General features: G+C 33.1%; 2 protein-coding genes across 2 annotated transcripts in view; one reads left to right on the top strand and one right to left on the bottom strand.

Moving 5' to 3' along the window:
* Positions 1-5,789: 5,789 nt before the first annotated feature.
* Positions 5,790-22,817, bottom strand: LOC138327208 (TBC1 domain family member 4-like). Its single transcript, XM_069273188.1, has 3 exons — positions 22,689-22,817; positions 22,039-22,442; positions 5,790-6,539 (listed from the first exon to the last, which is right to left on the bottom strand). The coding sequence occupies exons 2-3, from the start codon at positions 22,384-22,386 to the stop codon at positions 5,790-5,792; spliced, it is 1,098 nt and encodes a 365-aa protein (XP_069129289.1). The 5' UTR covers positions 22,387-22,442; positions 22,689-22,817.
* A 168-nt stretch (positions 22,818-22,985) lies between these two features.
* Positions 22,986-24,559, top strand: part of LOC138328410 (ubiquitin carboxyl-terminal hydrolase-like) — a 32,342-nt gene continuing 30,768 nt past the window's right edge. Inside the window, exons 1-3 of the mRNA XM_069275211.1 lie at positions 22,986-23,108; positions 23,199-23,210; positions 24,240-24,377. Of these exons, the coding sequence (XP_069131312.1) occupies positions 23,064-23,108; positions 23,199-23,210; positions 24,240-24,377 (195 nt within the window). The 5' untranslated portion in view covers positions 22,986-23,063. The remainder of the gene's footprint in view (positions 23,109-23,198; positions 23,211-24,239; positions 24,378-24,559) is intronic.

Raw genomic sequence — 24,559 nt, 5'->3', positions numbered from 1 at the left:
ATATGTAAATGAGTTACCTGTGATATCAAACTTTATATGTAAATGAGTTACCTGTGATATCAAACTTTTTATGTAAATGAGTTACCTGTGATATCAAACTTTATATGTAAATGAGTTACCTGTGATATCAAACTTTATATGTAAATGAGTTACCTGTGATATCAAACTTTATATGTAAATGAGTTACCTGTGATATCAAACTTTATATGTAAATGAGTTACCTGTGATATCAAACTTTATATGTAAATGAGTTACCTGTGATATCAAACTTTATATGTAAATGAGTTACCTGTGATATCAAACTTTATATGTAAATGAGTTACCTGTGATATCAAACTTTATATGTAAATGAGTGTTACCTGTGATATCAAACTTTATATGTAAATGAGTTACCTGTGATATCAAACTTTATATGTAAATGAGTTACCTGTGATATCAAACTTTATATATGTAAATGAGTTACCTGTGATATCAAACTTTATATGTAAATGAGTTACCTGTGATATCAAACTTTATATGTAAATGAGTTACCTGTGATATCAAACTTTATATGTAAATGAGTTACCTGTGATATCAAACTTTATATGTAAATGAGTTACCTGTGATATCAAACTTTATATGTAAATGAGTTACCTGTGATACCAAACTTTATATGTAAATTGAGTATACCTGTGATATCAAACTGTAAATGAGTTACCTGTGATATCAAACTTTAGTATATGTAAATGAGTTACCTGTGATATCAAACTTTATATGTAAATGAGTTACCTGTGATATCAAAACTTTATATGTAAATGAGTTACCTGTGATATCAAACTTTATATGTAAATGAGTTACCTGTGATATCAAACTTTATATGTAAATGAGTTACCTGTAATATCAAACTTTATATGTAAATGAGTTACCTGTGATATCAAACTTTATATATGTAAATGAGTTACCTGTGATATCAAACTTTATATGTAAATGATCGTTTTGTTACAAACTTTTTATATGTAAATGAGTTACCTGTGATACCAAAACTTTATATGTAAATGAGTTACCTGTGATATCAAACTTTATATGTAAATATTACCTGTGATACCAAACTTTATATGTAAATGAGTTACCTGTGATATCCAAACTTTATATGTAAATGAGTTACCTGTGATACAAACTTTATATGTAAATGAGTTACCTGTGATATCAAACTTTATATGTAAATGATTTACCTGTGATATCAAAACTTTATATGTAAATGAGTTTACCTGTGATATCAAACTTTATATGTAAATGAGTTACCTGTTGATATTCAAACTTTATATGTAAATGAGTTACCTGTGATACCAAACTTTATATGTAAATGAGTTACCTGTCTGATATCAAACTTTATTTATGTAAATAGAGATTACCTGTGATACAAACTTATATGTAAATGAGTTACCTGTGATATCAAACTTTATATGTAAATGAGTTACCTGTGATATCAAACTTTATATGTAGAAAGAGTTATCTTTAATACCAAACTTTATCATGTAAATGAGTTACCTGTGATATCAAACTTTTATATATGTTAAATGAGTTACTGTGATACCATAAACTTTATATGTAAAAATGATTTGCCTCGTGAGTATCAAACTTTATATATAAATGAGTTACCTGTGATATCAAAACTTTATATGTTAAATGAAGTTACCTGTGATATCAAACTTTATATGGTAAATGAGTTACGCTGTTGATATCAAACTTTATATGTAAAAGAGTTTACCTGTGATACCAAACTTTATATCAAATGATTACATGTGATATATGTAAATGAGTTTACCTGTGATACCAAACTTTATATGTAAATGAGTTACCTGTGATATCAAACTTTATATGTAAATGAGTTTAACCTGTGATACCAAACTTTATATGTAAATGAGTTACCTGTGTGATATCAAACTTTATATGTAAATGAGTTACCTGTGCATACCCAAACTTATATGTAAATGAGTTACCTGTGATATCAAACTTTATATCAATGTAAATGAGTTACCTGTAATATCAAACTTTATATGTAAATGAGTTACCTGTGATATGTCAAACTTTATATGAGTTAAATGAGTTTTACCTGTGATATCAAACTTTATATGTAAATGAGTTACCTGTGATACCAAACTTTATATGTAAAAGAGTTACCTGTGATATCAAATCTATTAACTTTTATGATAAATGAGTTACCTGTGATATCAAAACTTTAGTATGTATATGAGTTACCTGTGATATCCAACTTTATATGGTAAATGAGTTACCTGTGATATCCAAACTTTATATGTAAATGAGTTACCTGTGTTATCAAACTTTATTATGTAAATGAGTTACCTGTGATTATCAAAACTTTATATGTAAATGAGTTACCTGTGATAGCTTTATATGTAAATGAGTTACTGTTCAAATCTTTATATGTAAATGAGTTACCTGTGATATAAACTTTATATGTAAATGAGTTACCTGTAATCAAACTTTATATGTAAATGAGTTACCTGTGATATCAAACTTTATATGTAATGAGTTTACCTGTGATATCAAACTTTATATGTAAATGAAGTTACCTGTGATACCAAACTTTATATGTAAATGAGTTACCTGTGATATCAAAACTTTATATGTAAATGAGTTACCTGTGATATCAAACTTTATATGTAAATGAGTTACCTGTGATATCAAACTTTATATGTAAATGAGTTACCTGTGATATCAAACTTTATATGTGTAAATGAGTTACCTGTGATATCAAACTTTATATGTAAATGAGTTACCTGTGATATCAAACTTTTATATGTAAATGAGTTACCTGTGATATCAAACTTTATATGTAAATGAGTTACCTGTGATATCAAACTTTATATGTAAATGAGTTTACCTGTGATATCAAAACTTTATATGTAAATGAGTTACCTGTGATATCAAACTTTATATGTAAATGAGTTACCTGTGATATCAAAACTTTATATGTAAATGAGTTACCTGTGATATCAAACTTTATATGTAAATGAGTTACCTGTGATATCAAACTTTATATATGTAAAATTAGTTACCTGTGATACAAACTTTATATGTAAATGAGTTACCTGTGATATCAAACTTTATATGTAAATGAGTTACCTGTGATACCAAACTTTATATGTAAATGAGTTTACCTGTGATATCAAACTTTATATGTAAATGAGTTACCTGTGATATCAAACTTTATATGTAAATGAGTTACCTGTGATATCAAACTTTATATGTAAATGAGTTACCTGTGATATCAAACTTTATATGTAAATGAGTTACCTGTAATATCAAACTTTATATGTAAATGAGTTACCTGTGATATCACACTTTATATATGTAAATGAGTTACCTGTAATACCAAACTTTATATGTAAATGAAGTTACCTGTGATATATAACTTTATATGTAAATGAGTTTACCTGTGATATCAAACTTTATATGTAAATGAGTTACCTGTGATATCAAACTTTATATGTAAATGAGTTACCTGTGATATCAAACTTTATATGTAAATGAGTTACCTGTGATATCAAACTTTATATGTAAATGAGTTACCTGTGATATCAAACTTTATATGTAAATGAGTTACCTGTGATATCAAACTTTATATGTAAATGAGTTACCTGTGATATTAAAACTTTATATGTAAATGAGTTACCTGTGATATCAAACTTTATATATGTAAATGAGTTACCTGTGATACCAAACTTTATATGTAAATGAGTTACCTGTGATATCAAAACTTTATATGTAAATGAGTTACCTGTGATATCAAACTTTATATATGTAAATGAGTTACCTGTGATACCAAACTTTATATGTAAATGAGTTACCTGTGATATCAAACTTTATATGTAATTGAGTTACCTGTGATACCAAACTTTATATGTAAATGAGTTACCTGTAATACCAAACTTTATATGTTAAATGAGTTACCTGTGATATCAAACTTTATATGTAAATGAGTTACCTGTGCTATCAAACTTTATATGTAAATGAGTTACCTGTGCATCCAAACTTTATATGTAAATGAGTTACCTGTGATATCAAACTTTATATGTAAATTGAGTTACCTGTGATATCAAACTTTATATGTAAATGAGTTACCTGTGATATCAAACTTTATATGTAAATGAAGTTACCTGTGATATCAAACTTTATATGTAAATGAGTTACCTGTGATATCAAACTTTATATGTAAATGAGTTACCTGTGATATCAAACTTTATATGTAAATGAGTTACCTGTGATATCAAACTTTATATGTAAATGAGTTACCTGTGATATCAAACTTTATATGTAAATGAGTTACCTGTGATATCAAACTTTATATGTAAATGAGTTACCTGTGATATCAAACTTTATATGTAAATGAGTTACCTGTGATATCAAACTTTATATGTAAATGAGTTACCTGTAATCAAACTTTATATGTAAATGAGTTACCTGTGATATCAAACTTTATATGTAAATGAGTTACCTGTGATACCAAACTTTATATGTAAATGAGTTACCTGTAATATCAAACTTTATATGTAAATAGTTACCTGTGATACCAAACTTTATATGTAAATGAGTTACCTGTGATATCAAACTTTATATGTAAATGAGTTACCTGTGATACCAAACTTTATATGTAAATGAGTTACCTGTGATATCAAACTTTATATGTAAATGAGTTACCTGTGATATCAAACTTTATATGTAAATGAGTTACCTGTGATATCAAACTTTATATATGTAAATGAGTTACCTGTAATACCAAACTTTATATGTAAATGAAGTTACCTGTGATATCAAACTTTATATGTAAATGAGTTACCTGTGCTATCAAACTTTATATGTAAATGAGTTACCTGTGATATCAAACTTTATATGTAAATGAGTTACCTGTGATATCAAACTTTATATGAAATGAGTTACTGTAAATGATACCAAACTTTATATGTAAATGAGTTACCTGTAATACCAAACTTTATATATGTAAATGAGTTACCTGTGCTATCAAACTTTATATGTAAATGAGTTACCTGTGATATCAAACTTTATATGTAAATGAGTTACCTGTAATACCAAACTTTATATATGTAAATGAGTTACCTGTGATATCAAACTTTATATGCAAATGAGTTACCTGTAATACCAAACTTTATATGTAAATGAGTTACCTGTGATATCCAAACTTTATATATGTAAATGAGTTACCTGTGATATCAAACTTTATATGTAAATGAGTTACCTGTGATATCAAACTTTATGTATGAGTTACCTGTGATATCAAACTTTATATGTAATGAGTTACCTGTGATATCAAACTTTATATGTAAATGAGTTACCTGTGATACAAACTTTATATGTAAATGAGTTACCTGTGATATCAAACTTTATATGTAAATGAGTTACCTGTGATATCAAACTTTATATGTAAATGAGTTACCTGTGATATCAAACTTTATATATGTAAATGAGTTACCTGTGATATCAAACTTTATATATGTAAATGAGTTACCTGTGATATCAAACTTTATATGTAAATGAGTTACCTGTGATATCAAACTTTATATGTAAATGAGTTACCTGTGATATCAAACTTTATATATGTAAATGAGTTACCTGTGATATCAAACTTTATATGTAAATGAGTTACCTGTGATATCAAACTTTATATGTAAATGAGTTACCTGTGATATCAAACTTTATATGTAAATGAGTTACCTGTGATATCAAACTTTATATGTAAATGAGTTACCTGTGATATCAAACTTTATATGTTAATGAGTTACCTGTGATACAGAAGATATATCCTTAAATCTTCGGTCCAGAATGGTTGACTTTTTGTCGAGACTGATCAGAGAAATATCACTGGCTCCCAGACAAAACAGCATGGTTTTGTTTGGATTGTCTCTGGAAGACTCGCAATGATGTGAATCACTAAAATGGACATGGAGTTCTTTGTGACCTTGATCAAGATCACCACTGTTGCTATGGCTTAAAGGGTCCCTAGTTACCAAATCACACAACTCTTCTCGCGAATCCCCAGATCCGGAAAGACCTCCGCCAGAATTTGAATGTGAAAAGTGTCCGGAATTTTCTAGGACATTTTCCGATGAGCTGATACCATCACTACAACCCGATAGGTCATCAGCACTACTAGAAGGACTGTCTATATGTATTGTATTGCCTCTGAGGCGCTCGTTCTGAGCCCCAAGTTCATTCTCCGTGACCGACACAACTTCGTCCAGACTAGCTGGCAGGCTTTTAACACTAGCACCACTGGCATGGCGTTGACGCCGCTCGTTTTGTTCTTCCTGTTTCTGTTTTCGTTCCTTTTCTTTCTCTGACAGTTTGTGACAAAGTTCGTCAATGTGGACACATGTGATTTTCTTGGTGTTAAGTTTGGCACGACCTACATACATGACCTCGTAGAAGGCCTTGGCAGGCTCGGAGGCTTTCGTTTCCACCATGTCTATGGTAATGTCACGGCGTGTGGCCTCTTGGATACTGCTGAACAACTCGGGTACCTATAATATAAAACAGGGCTTTCATGATTTACTGTTAAACAACCTGTAAGTGATTATAATGATATGGGTAGGTTGTTCAGATGGTCATTTGTGTCTATAGTTTGCAATGCTTGCTGGGGTTGGTTTCTGACATAAAAAGGTCAGTCTGAGGCACCTGCCCAGCTGTTGAGTGGGTTTTCTCGGGGCACTCAGGTTTACTTCCACACTAATACCTAGCTTGCACACTTATATCAAGGTCAATTGAATTTGTATAAGTTGTATAACTTTTTTGCAATCAATTTAAAATAAATTGATTTTATGTATTTTATATATCTTTTTGGCAAGTTACCAAATGAAGCCCTATAGTTTATCCATCAAGCCCCCCAATCACATTCACAGCTGCATCCTATTATAGGCTCATTTAAATTTAGTAACAGGTATAAGTCTAGATCTAATCTTTGTTTGTTTGTTTGATTAAATTAACATCCTATCAACAGTCAGGGTCATGTAAGGATGGCCTCCCAAGTATCAATGAAATGCGCAGCTTATATGAAGTGTGTGGGCATATGTTCTGGTATATTTGAATTGTGCCTTCTTGTATTAGTGGCACTCTTGCCCTTTCTAAAGATCACTGAAGCATGCAGTCTCACCAAACAACACACCCCATCTGTTCACATTATACTAACAACAGGCGAACCAGTCGCCCCACTCCCTTAATGCTATCAGCTCTAAACAAGAGCCAAAACTACCACTTTAATAGACTATATTGTATCTTGGATAGGGGACTGAACCCAGAGCCTACCTCACAGGGGCGAGCACTGATCAACCAAAGGCCAAAAGTAAGGTGGTGTCAAGGGAGCTGAGTTTAATTTATCTGAAGAAGAGAAAAGACAGGATCCTAACTTCCGTCGCCTTTTGAGTCAATATTATCTATTTGAGAAATAGCGGCAACAAAACTTGTCTACAGACAGGACAGACCACAGACAGCTAATTACCCAATCAAACTACATACAATGTACAGCTATAGTCATAATAAATCTGAGAGTTAAAATCATCACTGGCTGTTACAAGGCAATAAATGGCCAAATCTTCCAACAGTATCATAGTGCAATAGCTATAGGTTTAAACACAAATGGCATAAATCCTTTTGTTCTTTTTGTGGTATATTTCATGTTATGTACAAGATTTACCCGTAGCTATAATATCATAGGATATTTGTGAAATACTGGCTCTCAATTAACATTGCTGATATTCCATCCGAAACTCAAACTTTTCTCCAATAACAATATGGGTTTCATCCTTTTCATGAACATAGTCATTATCAAGGCACAAGCGTATGTCCAAATTTACGCGAGCCAATACGTACGTGTGTGTCATAATAATCATCAGGCATTCCAAAACAAAAATATCATTATCTGTAAGTCAATAATGGCTGGGCTTGATATTGTCACCTTCATTACAATTACACATTCAATACTCGTTAAGATCAATATTTTCATTACATTACAATTTATACACTGCTGTCACTACAAAGTTATATAATAAAAGGTCAATTATCGCTCCAAATGCCAGATTGTATTGCGTTACAAATGAAAACAGGCTGTAGAGGTGTTTGTATGCGTAAACAGATTTGTTCAGATTTGTTCCAATGTCCCACACTAACAGAGCACCTTAAATGTTGCATAATTTTGTACGAGCTAAGATTGCCAATCAATAGTGGCAGGGACTGGGTGACTGGTGCTGATCGATCAATACTTAGGCATACCTATAGTCTGAACACAACTACACAATTTTTAACTCCTCATCAGCAATCTCCATAACACACAGTATAACCGTAATTACAATGCCCCTAGGGTTTTGTCACATTGTCATGGTGATTTGTTTTAAATTTTACAAATTTTCTCGCTGTGATTGTGATGAAATTACTATAAATGTATACATTTCAAAAGCTGGAAATGTTGCACTAAAATTGTGATTGTGGGAATTTATCATTATGCTTACACACAATTCACAGTTGTTTTTGCGGTAAAATTCAATTCCCCAAAATAAATGTGTTTACAGCGACTTTTTATGACTCATACCATTTGGTATATGACACGGAAAATTATAACTACTGTCTAAGTGCACTCCTGATGGATTTACTGAGGTTATAACATTACAGTCATACATAACGTTTATTTGGTTAGTAATGATCGTGAGACTTTGATCAACAACAGCGGTATGATAACCTTAATTTAATAGTTATACTACTGATATTCCAGAAGATTTAATTCTTTAATACATTGTTTGATGGCTTTTACTATACCATATTCGACCCAATAAGCGCCCAGGGCGCTTAAAAATTTAAAAAGTGCTAATAAGACGAAAATATAACAAATCTGTACAGGTTTTGGTCTTTATTTATGCGTGGACATTTGAAATCAAGGCCTCAAAATTGGGAGGGGCGCTTATAGGGACATGGGCGCTTATTGGGTCGAATACGGTATTTAAATCTATTTTAATTTTGGCATAACCATTTCTTAAGATATTCCTGCCAGCAAACTTAAATCTAGTTGAATTTTGCCTTTAAACAGCATATACTATACACATGTGTAACACTGTGACACAAAGGACAAAAATGGAGTTTTCAATTAATCAACCTTTTCTTGTACATAGCTATAGCACTCGTTACTAACAGGAGAATTACGCTTTGGTTACCATATAGAAGGGAGGACGTTCATCCCAGAGCACGAAGTATTGAGAAGCCCTTAACAATAGTTAGGCATCCAACAGTACCAAATTATTTGGAGTGAAGAATTCCCCTGTGTTAGCTTGATGTCCTGTCAAAGGAAGAAGAATCAACGAAGCAACCTTGAGGTGTCAAAAATGATCAGCCATAAAATTGATGGGAGCGAGTGAGGCTAAACCAAACAAATTATTGAAGTGTCATACCAAATGGAATGAATCAACTATTGGTTAGGTTTTGGTTTGTATGTGAAAATAAACGAAATGATTCAAGTCAATCAGATGATAAACATTTGTTTACAATTGCAATCATGATCATCAATATAATAAATTCTTAGAGTTGAGGCCTGAGTTTTCAAGCTGATGTTTTCTTAAACAGGTACAACTCCATACAATGAAAGGAATAGAACGAGATCAGTTAGGAAGGAGAGGGAAGATTGATGCCACATAATGAATTTGATATAAACCCTCCCAAATGATTGGTAATTCTGGGGGTTTTTTCTGGCTTTGGTAGGACTTTTGGTGAAGTAGCTGAACTAAGTATACAAGTTCCTAATGTTGGCAGATTAGGCTTCCTGTAATATATATGTATAAGCAACTTTGCATAAAGTGTGAAATTAATGTCAGAAGTAAAATTATTAATTTGTTCTTTTATGGCTTTAGTGTCCAAATATATTTTAAACTCTTCTGAGATATCTGAAGGACACATTTTAGGGTAAACTTATAATCATAACATTTAAGATCTTCACATTCCACACAAGCAAGATTTTTATATCTAAATGTTTGCAATAATGAAATATAAATTTCTCATTAACCACGACAATTTTCTATATTTTATACTTACAATTCAGCTGGATTGGTCCATTGATTTTTCAAACATTATTCCCATAATCAGTTGTCTACAGTACATTTGTATAGATCAGTATATATAGACAGAAGTTAATTCTGGTCCATAATATAAAGGACAATAGAATTCTGTCTACGACCATAAACCGCTGGCTATTCCCTACTGTACCTAACAACACTAGCCTGTAAACATGTACCAAAGCCACCTAAACCACTAGTGCCAATGTATATTCCACACAATAATACATGTGTGGTAATTACATACACATGCTCTAGTCAGCTGTCAGTGATGTTGTGACATGAGTGGATTTTAGAGAACTTTACAGTCCAGCTGCTTATCAGGCCATATTTACACTGATATTTATGATAAAGTAAGTAGATGTTTAATTTGATTATAAAATATTGTGATACAAGGAGTCTGGTATATGACCCTTTATTAGTGCATTTTAACTCAAAAGTCATGGGAGCAGCCATTGAATATTTATGACCAGTTTCATAATATCTCCTGTGTATGAAATGAACACAAAATTAAGATACTTTTTATAACATACTGGGTAACTACAACAACCTACATTTCGAAAAAGTATCGGGTAACTTCAACAACGTACATTTTGTAAAATTTCCATGTCAAAATGACTTTTTCAACAAGAAGCCCATGCAATGGGCCTTAACGGTCATCTGACTACTAATTATAGTATAGAAGTGTAGGTCATTAAAGATTGCAGCCTATTTGACCCTGTGACCTTGAACGGAAGTCAAGGTCATACATTTGAACAGATTTGATAGCCCTAAATCCCAGCATGCTACAGGCAAAATATCGGGTGTCTAGAGCTCTTAGTTATTGTTAAGAAGTTGTTTAAAGATGTTAGGCTTTTTGACAACTGTGACCTTGAATCAAGGTCAAAATCATTCATTTCAATAAACTTTGTAGCCCTTCACCCCAGCACACTACAGGCCAAATATCAGTGCCCAGGGCCATGATTATTGAGAAGATGTCAGTTGATAGAAAAGTTTACTGCATACTTCCAACCTCTCAACAAAGGAAAGTGTGGCCAATAAATGGCTTGCTACCACAGTTTACTTACAGACTGTGCACAGCGCACGATGACAGACAGAACATGCATAAATGACTATAGTTCATCCTGATCCTTTGGGTCACATGACCTGTGATAAGGAATCACAGCCTGATTGTGGTATATGGACATTTCTGTACAATCATCACGTGTCATCTACCAAGGAATAAACTTCTGATTTTATGTAGCTATATCTTGACCAAGGCAATTACAAATATCCACTTAATTATTCAGTACTCTGCACTGACCGGTACACATGCCTGATATAAATAGCAATTTGTTAAAGTCAGTGGCCATTATCTTAATATTGACTGGTCAAACTATATTGTACACCACTACTAACGAGGACCATCCCTTCTGTGATGTCATGTTTTTGTGTCACTATCAATGTCCAGGTAAATTGTATTGCAATATACCCATACATAGATCTAGATTTAGTCATTCTAACAAAACATGGAAATGTTACTGTAACCATGGCTATTTTCGTGAGTGCTTAATTTTGCAATTTGCATTTAAGTGACAGATACACTTTTAGACTTAAGCTTTTAACAACAAAATTTGTACACATACAAAATATTACTCACAGGGGAAATGTTTGTGATCAAGCGACCTTTGTGTTAAATAAGCATAAATTACCACTTTTACAGTATGCAGGCGACACAAAATCATATGTCACTAGTGTAATATGACCTGTCACTAGTGTAATATGACCTGTCACTAGTGTAATATGACTATACATGTCACTAGTGTAATATGATGTGTCACTATTGTAATATGACATGTCACAAGTGTAATATGACCTGTCACAAGTGTAATATGACATGTCACAAGTGTAATATGACATGTCACTAGTGTAATATGACATGTCACTAGTGTAATATGACATGTCACAAGTGTAATATGACATGTCACTAGTGTAATATGACCTGTCACTAGTGTAATATGACATGTCACTAGTGTAATATGACCTGTCACTAGTGTAATATGACAATCACTAGTGTAATACCATGTCACTAGTGTAATATGACATGTCACTAGTGTAATATGACATGTCACAAGTGTAATATGACATGTCACTAGTGTAATATGACATGTCACTAGTGTAATATGACATGTCACTAGTGTAATATGACCTGTCACTAGTGTAATATGACATGTCACTAGTGTAATATGACATGTCACTAGTGTAAAATGACCTGTCACTAGTGTAATATGATATGTCACTAGTGTAATATGACCTGTCACTAGTGTAATATGACATGTCACAAGTGTAATATGACATGTCACTAGTGTAATATGACATGTCACTAGTGTAATATGACATGTCACAAGTGTAATATGACATGTCACAAGTGTAATATGACATGTCACTAGTGTAATATGACATGTCACAAGTGTAATATGACATGTCACTAGTGTAATATGACATGTCACTAGTGTAATATGACATGTCACTCGTCACAAGTGTAATATGTGTCACTAGTGTAATTTGACATGTCACAAGTGTAATATGACCTGTAACAGTGTAATATGACATGTCACTAGTGTAATATGACATGTCACAAGTGTAATATGACATGTCACTAGTGTAATATGACATGTCACTAGTGTAATATGACATGTCACAAGTGTAATATGACATGTCACTAGTGTAATATGACATGTCACAAGTGTAATATGACATGTCACTACTAGTGTAATATGACTGTCACTAGTGTAATGACTGTCACTTGATGTGTAATGTCACAAGTGTAATATGACATGTCACAAGTGTAATATGACATGTCACTAGTGTAATATGACATGTCACTAGTGTAATATGACATGTCACTAGTGTAATATGACATGTCACTAGTGTAATATGACATGTCACAAGTGTAATATGACCTGTCACTAGTGTAATATGACATGTCACAAGTGTAATATGACATGTCACTAGTGTAATATGACATGTCACTAGTTGTAATATGACATGTCACTAGTGTAATATGACATGTCACACAAGTGTAATATGACATGTCACAAGTGTAATATGACATGTCACTAGTGTAATATGACATGTCACTAGTGTAATATGACATGTCACTAGTGTAATATGACCTGTCACTAGTGTAATATGACATGTCACAAGTGTAATATGACATGTCACACTAGTTTAATATGACATGTCACTAGTGTAATATGACATGTCACTAGTGTAATATGACTTGTCACTAGTGTAATATGACATGTCACTAGTGTAAATATGACATGTCACTAGTGTAATATGACATGTCACTAGTGTAAATATGACCTGTCACAAGTGTAATATGACCTGTCACTAGTGTAATATGACCTGTCACTAGTGTAATATGACCTGTCACTAGTGTAATATGACATGTCACTAGTGTAATATGACCTGTCACAAGTGTAATATGACATGTCACTAGTGTAATATGACCTGTCACTAGTGTAATATGACATGTCACTAGTGTAATATGACCTGTCACTAGTGTAATATGACATGTCACTAGTGTAATATGACCTGTCACTAGTGTAATATGACATGTCACTAGTGTAATATGACCTGTCACTAGTGTAATATGACCTGTCACTAGTGTAATATGACCTGTCACTAGTGTAATATGACCTGTCACTAGTGTAATATGACCTGTCACTAGTGTAATATGACCTGTCACTAGTGTAATATGACCTGTCACTAGTGTAATATGACATGTCACTAGTGTAATATGACATGTCACTAGTGTAATATGACATGTCACTAGTGTAATATGACATGTCACTAGTGTAATATGACCTGTCACTAGTGTAATATGACCTGCCACTAGTGTAATATGACATGTCACTAGTGTAATATGACATGTCACTAGTGTAATATGACATGTCACTAGTGTAATATGACCTGTCACAAGTGTAATATGACCTGTCACTTGTAAAGACTAGTGTAATATGACTTGTCACACTAGTGTAATATGACCTGTCACTAGTGTAATATGACATGTCACTAGTGTAATATGACACTAGGTATATGACTGTCACTAAGTGTAATATGACATGTCACTAGTGTAATATGACATGTCACTAGTGTAATATGACATGTCACTAGTGTAATATGACATGTCACTAAGTGTAATATGACATGTCACTAGTGTAATATGACAGTGTCACTAGTGTAATATGACATGTCACCCAAGTGTAATATGACATGTCACATAGTGTAATATGACATGTCACTAGTGTAATATGACATGTCACCAAGTGTAATATGACATGTCACAAGTGTAAATATGACATGTCACTAGTGTAATATGACATGTCACTATTGTAATATGACATGTCACTAAGTGTAATATGACCTGTCACTAGTGTAATATGACCTGTCACTAGTGTAATATGACCTGTACTAGTGTAATATGACATGTCACTAGTGTAATATGACCTGTCACTAGTGTAATATGACCTGTCACTAGTGTAATATGACCTGTCACTAGTGTAATATGACCTGTCCACTAGTGTAATATGACATGTCACTAGTGTAATATGACCTGTCCACTAGTGTAATATGACATGTTTCTAGTGTAATATGACATGTCACTATGTTAGTGTCACTAATATGACCTGTCACTATTGTAATATGACATGTCACTAGTGTAATATGACCTGTCACTAGTGTAATATGACCTGTCACTAGTGTAATATGACATGTCACAAGTGTAATATGACATGTCACTAGTGTAATATGACCTGTCACTAGTGTAATATGACATGTCACTAGTGTAATATGACATGTCACTAGTGTAATATGACATGTCACTAGTGTAATATGACATGTCACTAGTGTAATATGACCTGTCACTAGTGTAATATGACATGTCACTAGTGTAATATGACCTGTCACTAGTGTAATATGACATGTCACAGAACAATTTTCATTGACTTGAACTTCATTGTGAGGTCAAGACAGAAATAATAAAATGATGTAAGAAAATGATATGGCGTCAGAATTTCAAGGTCGGTGGGACAAGATGGCAATCTCTGCTCGATTTTTTTGATAAATTTTGATGTGAGGGTCTTTGAAATTTAGATTGTTATAATATTGTGATAAAAATTTCTTTTCATAATACTTAATTGTTTCATAAAATCTCCTATGAAATTAACACTCATGTTGTATCCTATGTTTATTGTGCAGTGTGTGTGTGGATCAATTTATTGTGATATATATATATACACACTTTGTTTTTAGTTTACTGTCCTATTAACACCCACAGCCTTTTTTTAGTCAGGTTTAATTTGTTGATGGAGGAAAGCCAGAGTACCCAGAGGAAAACCACCGACCAGTGGTCAGTACCTGGTAACTGTCCCACATGGGATTCGAACACGGAACCCAGAGGAGGGCAACTTGTGGTAATATGTCAGGACATCTTAACCACTCGACCACCGTGGTCCCATATATATATGCATTCATTTGTTATCTATATGACAGTTTACAAAGTAAACAAGTTCATCAAGGACTTTAGCTAAGGTAGAGTTCTGATGCAGTAGCTAGCTATATATATATATGAATATAGGTAGCACATTTAGTCAGTAATAAGCTCAGGCAGAACCAATAAAATCAGTCGGAGTGGCTATGGGGAAGAATTAAATTGTAATTACTGTGTAGGCAGTCCTAATATGTAATAGCTATGCAGGCCAGGAAATTAGAAATGGCTGCATCCCTGGTTTTCCCAATGGACAAACTTTTATTGTTTACATCCATGTGACATCAACATCCCGTGGAACAAAAAGTCATCTTGAAAATTGGTTATTTATGAAGAATGCGTAGGTGTATATAGCCTACTTTTGATAGACCATATATAATGGAATTCACATCGTTTGGTTACTGTTAGAACTACCATTTAATGAGTATAAAATGTACACCAGCTCTCGCATTGTCTTTTTTTTTTTTTTTTGGGGGGGGGGGGGGGGGGGGGGGGGGGGGGGCTGGGATGGGGGGGCCTCTTGATCTATTGTTACATATTTCTGTTTAAGTTGTGATCCCAAAGACAACAAACAATTGCACTTGTAATTAAAACTGACTCATAGGATGCTATTGGAACTAATAAACAGATCGCCAGCTGTCAATCAAACCGCACGTGACTTTGCATTTTGTATTTGTGTGTACTACGATGTTTGCTCCGACATTGAATAGAAACACATGCGTTTGTGAGCACGAGGCGTGGCTATATTACACCTGGCGATCGGTCAATTATTGAACTGTTGTTGTTATTACCATGTACAGTACTATTGCTGGTAAATTTAGAATTTGATTATACCCGACCAGGATGTACTCTTTGTGATATTCATTTTCCATGCACACAAATTGATCTATAGAGATCTAGCTGTTTCCTGGTATGATTCAACAACCTTTTTTTATAGAAAACTGAAAACTCTAAACACAAGAATATTAGATATAACAAGAGGTACATGGGCCTTAAGGGTCATCTGTCTATTTGCACAAGACAACATCTCAAAGAATATAATAATTTCAAACAATTAAGGCAATATAAAAGAAGTCTTTTAATAGAAGAATGATCAAGTTCTGATATAATTAGACCATGAATGTAGGTCCCTTGATCCCCACCATGCTACAAGTCCAATATTCAGTCTCTAGGCCTCTCATTATTTATAAGAAGTTGTTTAATGAATTAGCTTTTTTAACTCCTGTAACCTTGAATAAAGGTCAAGGTCATTCATTTGAAGGTAGCCCTTCATCCCAGCATACTACAGGCCAAGTATCAGTACTCTTGGCCTTTCAGTTATTGAGAAGAAGTTGTTAGAATGAAAAGTTTATGCACAGCGCTCGGCACACGGCGCACAGCACACCGCGCATGACAATGGACAATGCATGATGACATATAGGTCATCCTGACCCTCTGGTCAGATGAACAAATATCATTTGGAAGTTCCTGTTGACCTATACATATATACGACCTTACTGAAAACCAAAACAAGAGGCCCAAAGGGCCTTAACATCATTAAACAATCATTGGCAGTCTGATAAAACACTATAATACCTTGGTAAATGTATATTTCTTCAAAAACTGATGACATCAAAGTTAGTTAAGATGAGCCATTTTTATACTCTGCTAGCATTACTTGTATATCTAAATGCAATAGTGGACTTATAGACAAATGAAGATGACTTATCAATTAATGCAACTTTTCTTAGCCTGTTTAAACCCTGTGACCTTATATTAGGTCAAGGTCATTCATATGAACAACCTTGGTAGCTCTTTATTTTAGCCGGATCTATTTGACCACCACTACTGTGACCTTGAAAGAAAGTCAAGGTTATTCTTCTGAACAAACTTCATGCAACAATTCACGGGACGCGTCAGGATGCGTCCTGTACACGTCCATTTCAGTTGGGACGCATCATTTTATAATAGTTTGCATCTGTAGACGCATCCCAATTTCAGTAGCGAAGTCCCATATTTTTTGGGACTTCGCAATCAAACACACCCAAAGATTTGCAATCGAACACACGTGAAAAATGGCTGCCTTGACAGGCGAGTCTTCTAGCCGAGAACACAGGCAAACTTACCGGGGTATGGACGCAAAACGCCATCCAGGCAATTACAATAGGATCATCCAGGCAATTACCAATTAATTAACACCTCAGGCCCAATATCTTGGGTCCTCTCAATGGATAATTTTGGCACATGGCCCACTTTTGAGGTTTCCTTTGCTATTTGATCAGTTATTTATCTGTTGTAAATTAAACATTTTGTTTGAATCCATACTAAGTATATATAAGTGTTTCATTTTTTAACTTTCAATTTAAAAACTATTTTTTTTTAAAAACAACATGCACTTATTTCCGTCTTTGCATATTACAGAGTTAGCTCCCTTGCGGGTAGGTATCGATTGTTACATCAATATTTTGTCAGCGCAATTCACATCGTTTTTCTGAAACGTCTCCGAAACGTATGATGTTACGCCTCACAAACACATGACTGTAATATGCAAATTCAGAATATAAATTATATATATTAACAATAAATGATATATTCAGAATGTTCTCCTATTGAAAATTGACCTAATTAATCTTTTGAGTCTATATTTTTTTTTAATGGAATGACAATGAAAAATTAATAAAGATTGATAAGATTGGCTATAAAAATGATATTACAATGATAATATTTTATCCCTTTTGAAGTGGGAGCACACCACCTAAATAAGCAACATGTTAAATACAAATGTATAACTGGTTTACAAAAAGATTTGATTGATTAATCGACATTAATTTTAAATAAATGATTTATTTTTCATGAAATATTTAAATTTGAAATGTTTAGAGATCGTTATATTTAAAAGTTGTCATAATTTAAAACATTTTTTTTCCTATTTGAATGATATAACTGAAATAAATCATACAGGAATGCACTATTGCGAGGATTCGCATATATTTTGGGACTCACTGATTTTGTCTGACACTCACTGATTTTTGTCTGGGACTCACTACCCGTAATTTTGTCACTGAGACTCACCATTTTCAAAAGTGGTGAGTCCAGGACTCACAAAAAAAATTTTCTACATAAATTGCTGCTTTATGGCCCTTAATTAATATATATACCAGCATGCAACAGGCCTAATATCAGCTTTCTTAACCTATTTAGTTATTGACAAGAAGACTTTTAAAAGATTTTAACATATTTGGCCCCTAGCTGTGACCTTGAATGAATACAAGGTCATTTTTATGCTATCTTAACAAATTTTGTCATATATATATTATTAGAACTGGTCACAGGTGTAGATAGACTTACTGGTATACAATGTATACAGAGAGAATTAAATATTTCAACAAGAAGATCAAAATTTCGTGTATGTCTAGATCTTTTTCCTGTAAACCAAATGTACAGAAATGAAGGGCAAAATAATTATATACTTTTAATACATCAGGTTAGGACTATTGCATATTATAAAAAGGCTGTTATTTATACAAGTATCATATATAGTGAAGCCCTTGGTAGTGAGAATGACTAGTAATAATAGCTAGGTGAGACTTGTGTCAATATTGAAAGTTTAAACTTAAAATGTAACAGACACTGTCTGGGGCCGGCCGGGCCCATGACACGACCTCCAGACTCTCTATGTTTCAGAATCCATATTGATCAAAATACATGGGGGTGTGTGTTCACAATCCATATTAATCAAAAGACATGGATGTGTGTGGTTTTACGTATCCATATTGATCAAATGAAATGGGAGTGTTGTTTATGATCTATATTGATCAAAAGACGTGAGATGTGTGGTTTACCGATCCATATTGATCAAAAGACAAAGGGATGTGTGGTTTCGATCCATACGAATCCGATATTGATCAAAAGACATGGGGAAGTGTGGTTTATGATCTATATTGATCAACAAGACATAGGGATGTGTGGTTTATGATCTATATTGATCAAAAGACATGAGAGGTGTGGTTTACGATCATATTGATCAAAATGACATGGGTTGTGTGGTTTACGATGTGGTTTATGATCCATATTGATCAAAAGACATGAGGGTGTGGTTTATGACGATCCATATTGTGGTTTATCAAAAGTACATGGGATGTGTGGTTTACGATCCATAATCAAAAGACATGGAGATGTGTGGTTTATGTATCTATATTGATCAAAAGACACGAGATGTGTGGTTCACAATCCATATTGATCAAAAGACATGGGATGTGTGGTGTGCGATCCACACTTACTAACCTATAAATGTTCATTTAGAGCAAAGAAATGTATTATTCATTTTTATTCTTGTAATTGACTTTAGTTTATGCAAACAGGAAGCATAATCAAGTGCATCTTAAGAAAAATGAGTAATTATACTTGCATATATACATGCACAATATCTTAAGTATAATATATTCTAATCACGTAGATTAATTAAGTATAACAATATTAGCACATAATTAATCAAGCAGACATTAAATACATTTATCCTCAAACAATTATTTTATTTAAATTTAAAAAAAAATCACCAATTAAATCAAGAAACTTGTTTAAAATCATTATGCAAAACAAAGGACACAAAAAACACATGGTACCGGAAAAATGAAAAAGACATTTTTTTAAACTTCTTTTAATCGTAGGCACCTTATCATTTTGGACATATTTATCTAATAAGAGTATATATATATTGACGGTAATGTAATTTATAGCCCAAAAGATCATGTAATTATATTATTGAATTATCTGCCCCGAGACCTGCAGCATACATGTACAGCTTAAGCTTGCAATGATTAAATGATGGTGTAACAATTGAGACATATAGATTTGTCAATACAAAATGCTTTAACCGACAATATGAAATGTTTTAACCCTCAATACGAAATGCTTCATCTGTCAATGAAATGCTTTATCGTCAAATATGAAATGCTTTATCTGATCAATATCGAATGCTTTATCACTGTTCGTCATTGGCGAAAACAATGCTTTATCTGTCAATAATGCCCTATGCTTTATTCGGGTCACAGTATGAATTATGCTAATGTATCTGTCAATATATTGGATATAATTGACCCTCGCTATCTGTCAATATCCAATATACCTGCTTTATATGTTAATATGAACATGACCGTACTGGTAACGGTCTGTCAATTTGCCATTGCGTTTGATCTGATCTGTCAATGCTTGCATCTGTCAAATGAAAGGCTTTATCTGTCAATATGCTTTATCCTTTATGAAATGCTTTATCTGTCAATATGAAATGCTTTATCTGTCAATATGAAATGCTTTAAAATCTGTCAATATGAAATGCTTTATCTGTCAATATGAAATGCTTAATCTGTCAATACGAATTTTTTTATCTGTCAATATGAAATGCTTTATCTGTCAATATGAAATGCTTTATCTGTCAATATGAAATGCTTTATCTGTCAATATGAAATGCTTTATCTGTCAATATGAAATGCTTTATCTGTCAATATGCTTAATCTGTCAATACAATTTTTTTTATCTGTCAATATGAAATGCTTTATCTGTCAATATGAAATGCTTTATCTGTCAATATGAAATGCTTTATCTGTCAATATGAAATGCTTTATCCGTCAATATGAAATGTTTTATCTGTCAATATGAAATGCTTTATCTGTCAATATGAAATGTTTTTGTTTTATCTTTCAACAGGATTCACATGAATTTGTTCCACATGTAACAGAACTTTTTCTTAATAGATCCTAATCAACATTTCTTTTGATGATTAGAACATGATCTATAATCCCACCCAAAACGGAATGTCACATTGATACGTTATTTTTACATATTTTTACGTCAAATCCCGGTATTGCAGTATTGCAATATCCTTTTTGGGGGTTCATGAAAAAGGTATGCATCGTAAGTAATTCTTTGTTGGTTTTTTTTTTAAACATTTCAATGATATTACACTCTGAATTATAAAGACTGGATTACTGGAACTGTTTACGAAGGCACTTATAAAAATATATTTTACTCGCACCTCGGACAGGGAAACCTCACATGATATTGTATATCCAGTGCTAGATTTTTCTATCTCATCCAATCTATCTGGTACATTAATTTACATAGTTTTGGGCGGAATTTTACCCCATCCATGTAACAGTCTGCGCATGTGATGTCATGTATACGTACTCTTGAAACGGTGACTTCTCTCACACGCTTCAGATAATAAAAATTATTAGCAATATGTGCAATTAGTGATTTACACTGCATTGTTTGATTGTTCCGTTGTTTTTACTTAATGTACATACTGATTAATCATTGTTTTTCTTTAATAGACATTAACCAATACTGTATATAAATTATAGACACAAGTTATTAAATTCTGTTTTAAAAATTTAACACTAATAATTAGAAAATCATACTTACCAATGCTTCATTGTGAGCCAAGAAAACATGACACTCGTAATCACAATAAAGATCATGACGAGTGAGGTATGCAAAGCAACGTGCGTCTTGGTGAGTTTTAGCAAACTTTGAAAGAGATGGCAAAGTGTGTTCAAATATGACAGAGTTGTCCAAGCATCCCGTTGCTCTCAGTACATGGGTCATCACATCAAGTCGAATCTCCCTGAAGGCTTCCTTCCGTCTTTTCACCTCGGCCATTACCCAAGGCATAACAAACTGGGGAGGATATCTCCGATCCAGTATGGCATTGCCAAGGTACATGACAATAAAATTGTTTCTTCGAGATGCCATTATTTCAGAGACAGACATCCACGAATTCGTCTTAGGTACGTGGACTCAGCAAATTATGGTAACGAACATCGCTGCTGTAAAATCAATATTCCAGATGTAACTGAACAAAAAATCGACGTGTTTCTATATTACAATGGAGATTTAAAGTAACAGAAGTTACACGTGAATAATTTTAAAAGCATTACATCATGCCATATTTCAACATGGTTTTTCATAAATCCACTTCATTTTTAGTAAACAATAAAGGCGGTGATATCACCTGTTGATTGTCACTTCGACAAATCTTTGTAAACAGAATGCTTAAGTTTCACATGCATTACCGTAGAACACAGCAACCGTCCACAATGTGCCATTAATAGTTGTTCTTGTATCAATATCCACTACCAAACATTTTACAGCTGATCGTATTTTTTATTTGGCGGCCATTTTGTGACGTAATGTGATGTTTGTTTTTTGGACGGCAATATGCATGTACAAGTAAAATATTCTAAATGCACTTGGCAATCTCATTAAATCATAAATAAATTCATAATTAATTCAAAAGTAAATTCTGATTAAAACATTGTGTCAGTAAATATTGATTATGCACGTGCAGTTAATAAGGCGGAAGTGACTGCAGTTGCATTCTGGGACATTGATTAGCAGACCGGCAGAATTTACCAACGAACGTGAAAGCGAAACAAGTAGGCCTAACTATGGCAGGACAGCAAAGATGGGTGCCACTAGAATCCAACCCCGACGTAAGTCATTATTCCAAATAGTTGAATAGTCAATTTTACGTTTATATGTGTCAACACGTCCTAAATCTGTTTTTTTATTTTATTTTCTAGGTACTGAACAAGGTGAGTGGTGTGGATAACGTACAAAGGGAAGCAACTCTTAAAATGATGACATGACTGCAGATGCTGTTGCAGACAAAATGACCTGATGTGAATTCGTTAACATAAGTTATCCAATCACATGATTCTGAGTCATACTCATTATCTAATGTCATTCTCACAAGTACATGATTTTTAGTTGATTTTAACGGAATGTTTTGTAAATGATATAAAATGCAACATAACTAAAATAATTTTTACTACCGTATTAGTCACAATCAGTGTAGCAACAAAGACGCTAAAAATTAGAATGAAGCCACAAAGAGACACTTAAATGTATTAGGTAACAAAAATGTTGCATGGTGTGGTTCTGCAGAAGAGGGGAAAGGCGTTCATAGGGGTAGGAGCGCTATAATTACGGCAAATATGGTATATTTATTAATTAGGCCTATAAAGGTATACGATTCTACCAATCAAATATCTAATGTTACACTTTTGATTGAATCAAATCAAATTGAAGATTTCTCTGGGCATAGTCATATTATCTGCAGATGTTAATCTATACATCAGATTGTATTGGGCACAACCCTGCCAATAGGTAATTAAATTAAAAGTCCTGCATTTGAGTAACTATTGCATGCAACCTACATGTACATGTAATTTGATTACACGCATCGATACATTTCCATGTTGGCAAATGCAGGATTCTGTGAAAGGAAAAAGCATGAAGTTAAATAATGTTGCAGTTCCAACTAAGAAGTCTTGATATTGTTGGAAGATTTTTTAGCTCATTATAGCTTAAAAAATTAAGCTTCCATAGTTTGGGGTTAATGGAAGTTGTATTGTTGAAATAAAAGGGAAAGTTCGGGTGTAGGGATAGAGGGGAGAGTCTCAACATTAAATGTTTTTTTAATTTTTGGTATAATCTTGTGTAAGTTATCGGTTTAAAAATGAAATTTGTCAGATGACCCCCAAGACCCCAGGACTGACTCTTGCCTAAATTGTAGGTGTGGACATCTCTGAGTGAAGTTCTATACGTTTTCTTTATTACAGTATATAAGTAAGCTAGGTGTGAACACGTCCCAATGGGAGTTTGTGGATGTCTATGGACTAGACCCTGAACTGTTGCAGATGGTTCCTAATTATAAAGATGTTGTGGCCGTCATGCTGCTTTTTCCTATCACTGAAAAGGTAACTCATTTATAACTCAGCCCACTGAAAAGGTAACTCATTTATAACTCAGCCAATGAAAAGGTAACTCATTTATAACTCAGCCAATGAAAAGGTAATCATTTATAACTCATTTATAACTCAGTTCAATGAAAAGGTAACTGAAAAGGTAAAAGGTAACTCATTTATAACTCAGCTCATGA

The sequence above is a fragment of the Argopecten irradians genome, chromosome 7 (assembly GCF_041381155.1).
Source record: "Argopecten irradians isolate NY chromosome 7, Ai_NY, whole genome shotgun sequence".
Taxonomy (NCBI): domain Eukaryota; kingdom Metazoa; phylum Mollusca; class Bivalvia; order Pectinida; family Pectinidae; genus Argopecten; species Argopecten irradians.
Note: the sequence above shows the minus strand (reverse complement) of the source record. Positions and strands in the feature narration are given on the sequence as shown.

Excerpts from the sequence above, each read along its gene's own strand:
- LOC138327208 (XM_069273188.1), bottom strand. The coding sequence starts at position 22,386 with ATGTCTGTCTCTGAAATAATGGCATCTCGAAGAAACAATTTTATTGTC. Across the intron at positions 6,540-22,038 it reads TGGCTCACAATGAAGCATTG|GTACCCGAGTTGTTCAGCAG; the intron begins GTAAGTATGATT and ends TTTATATTATAG.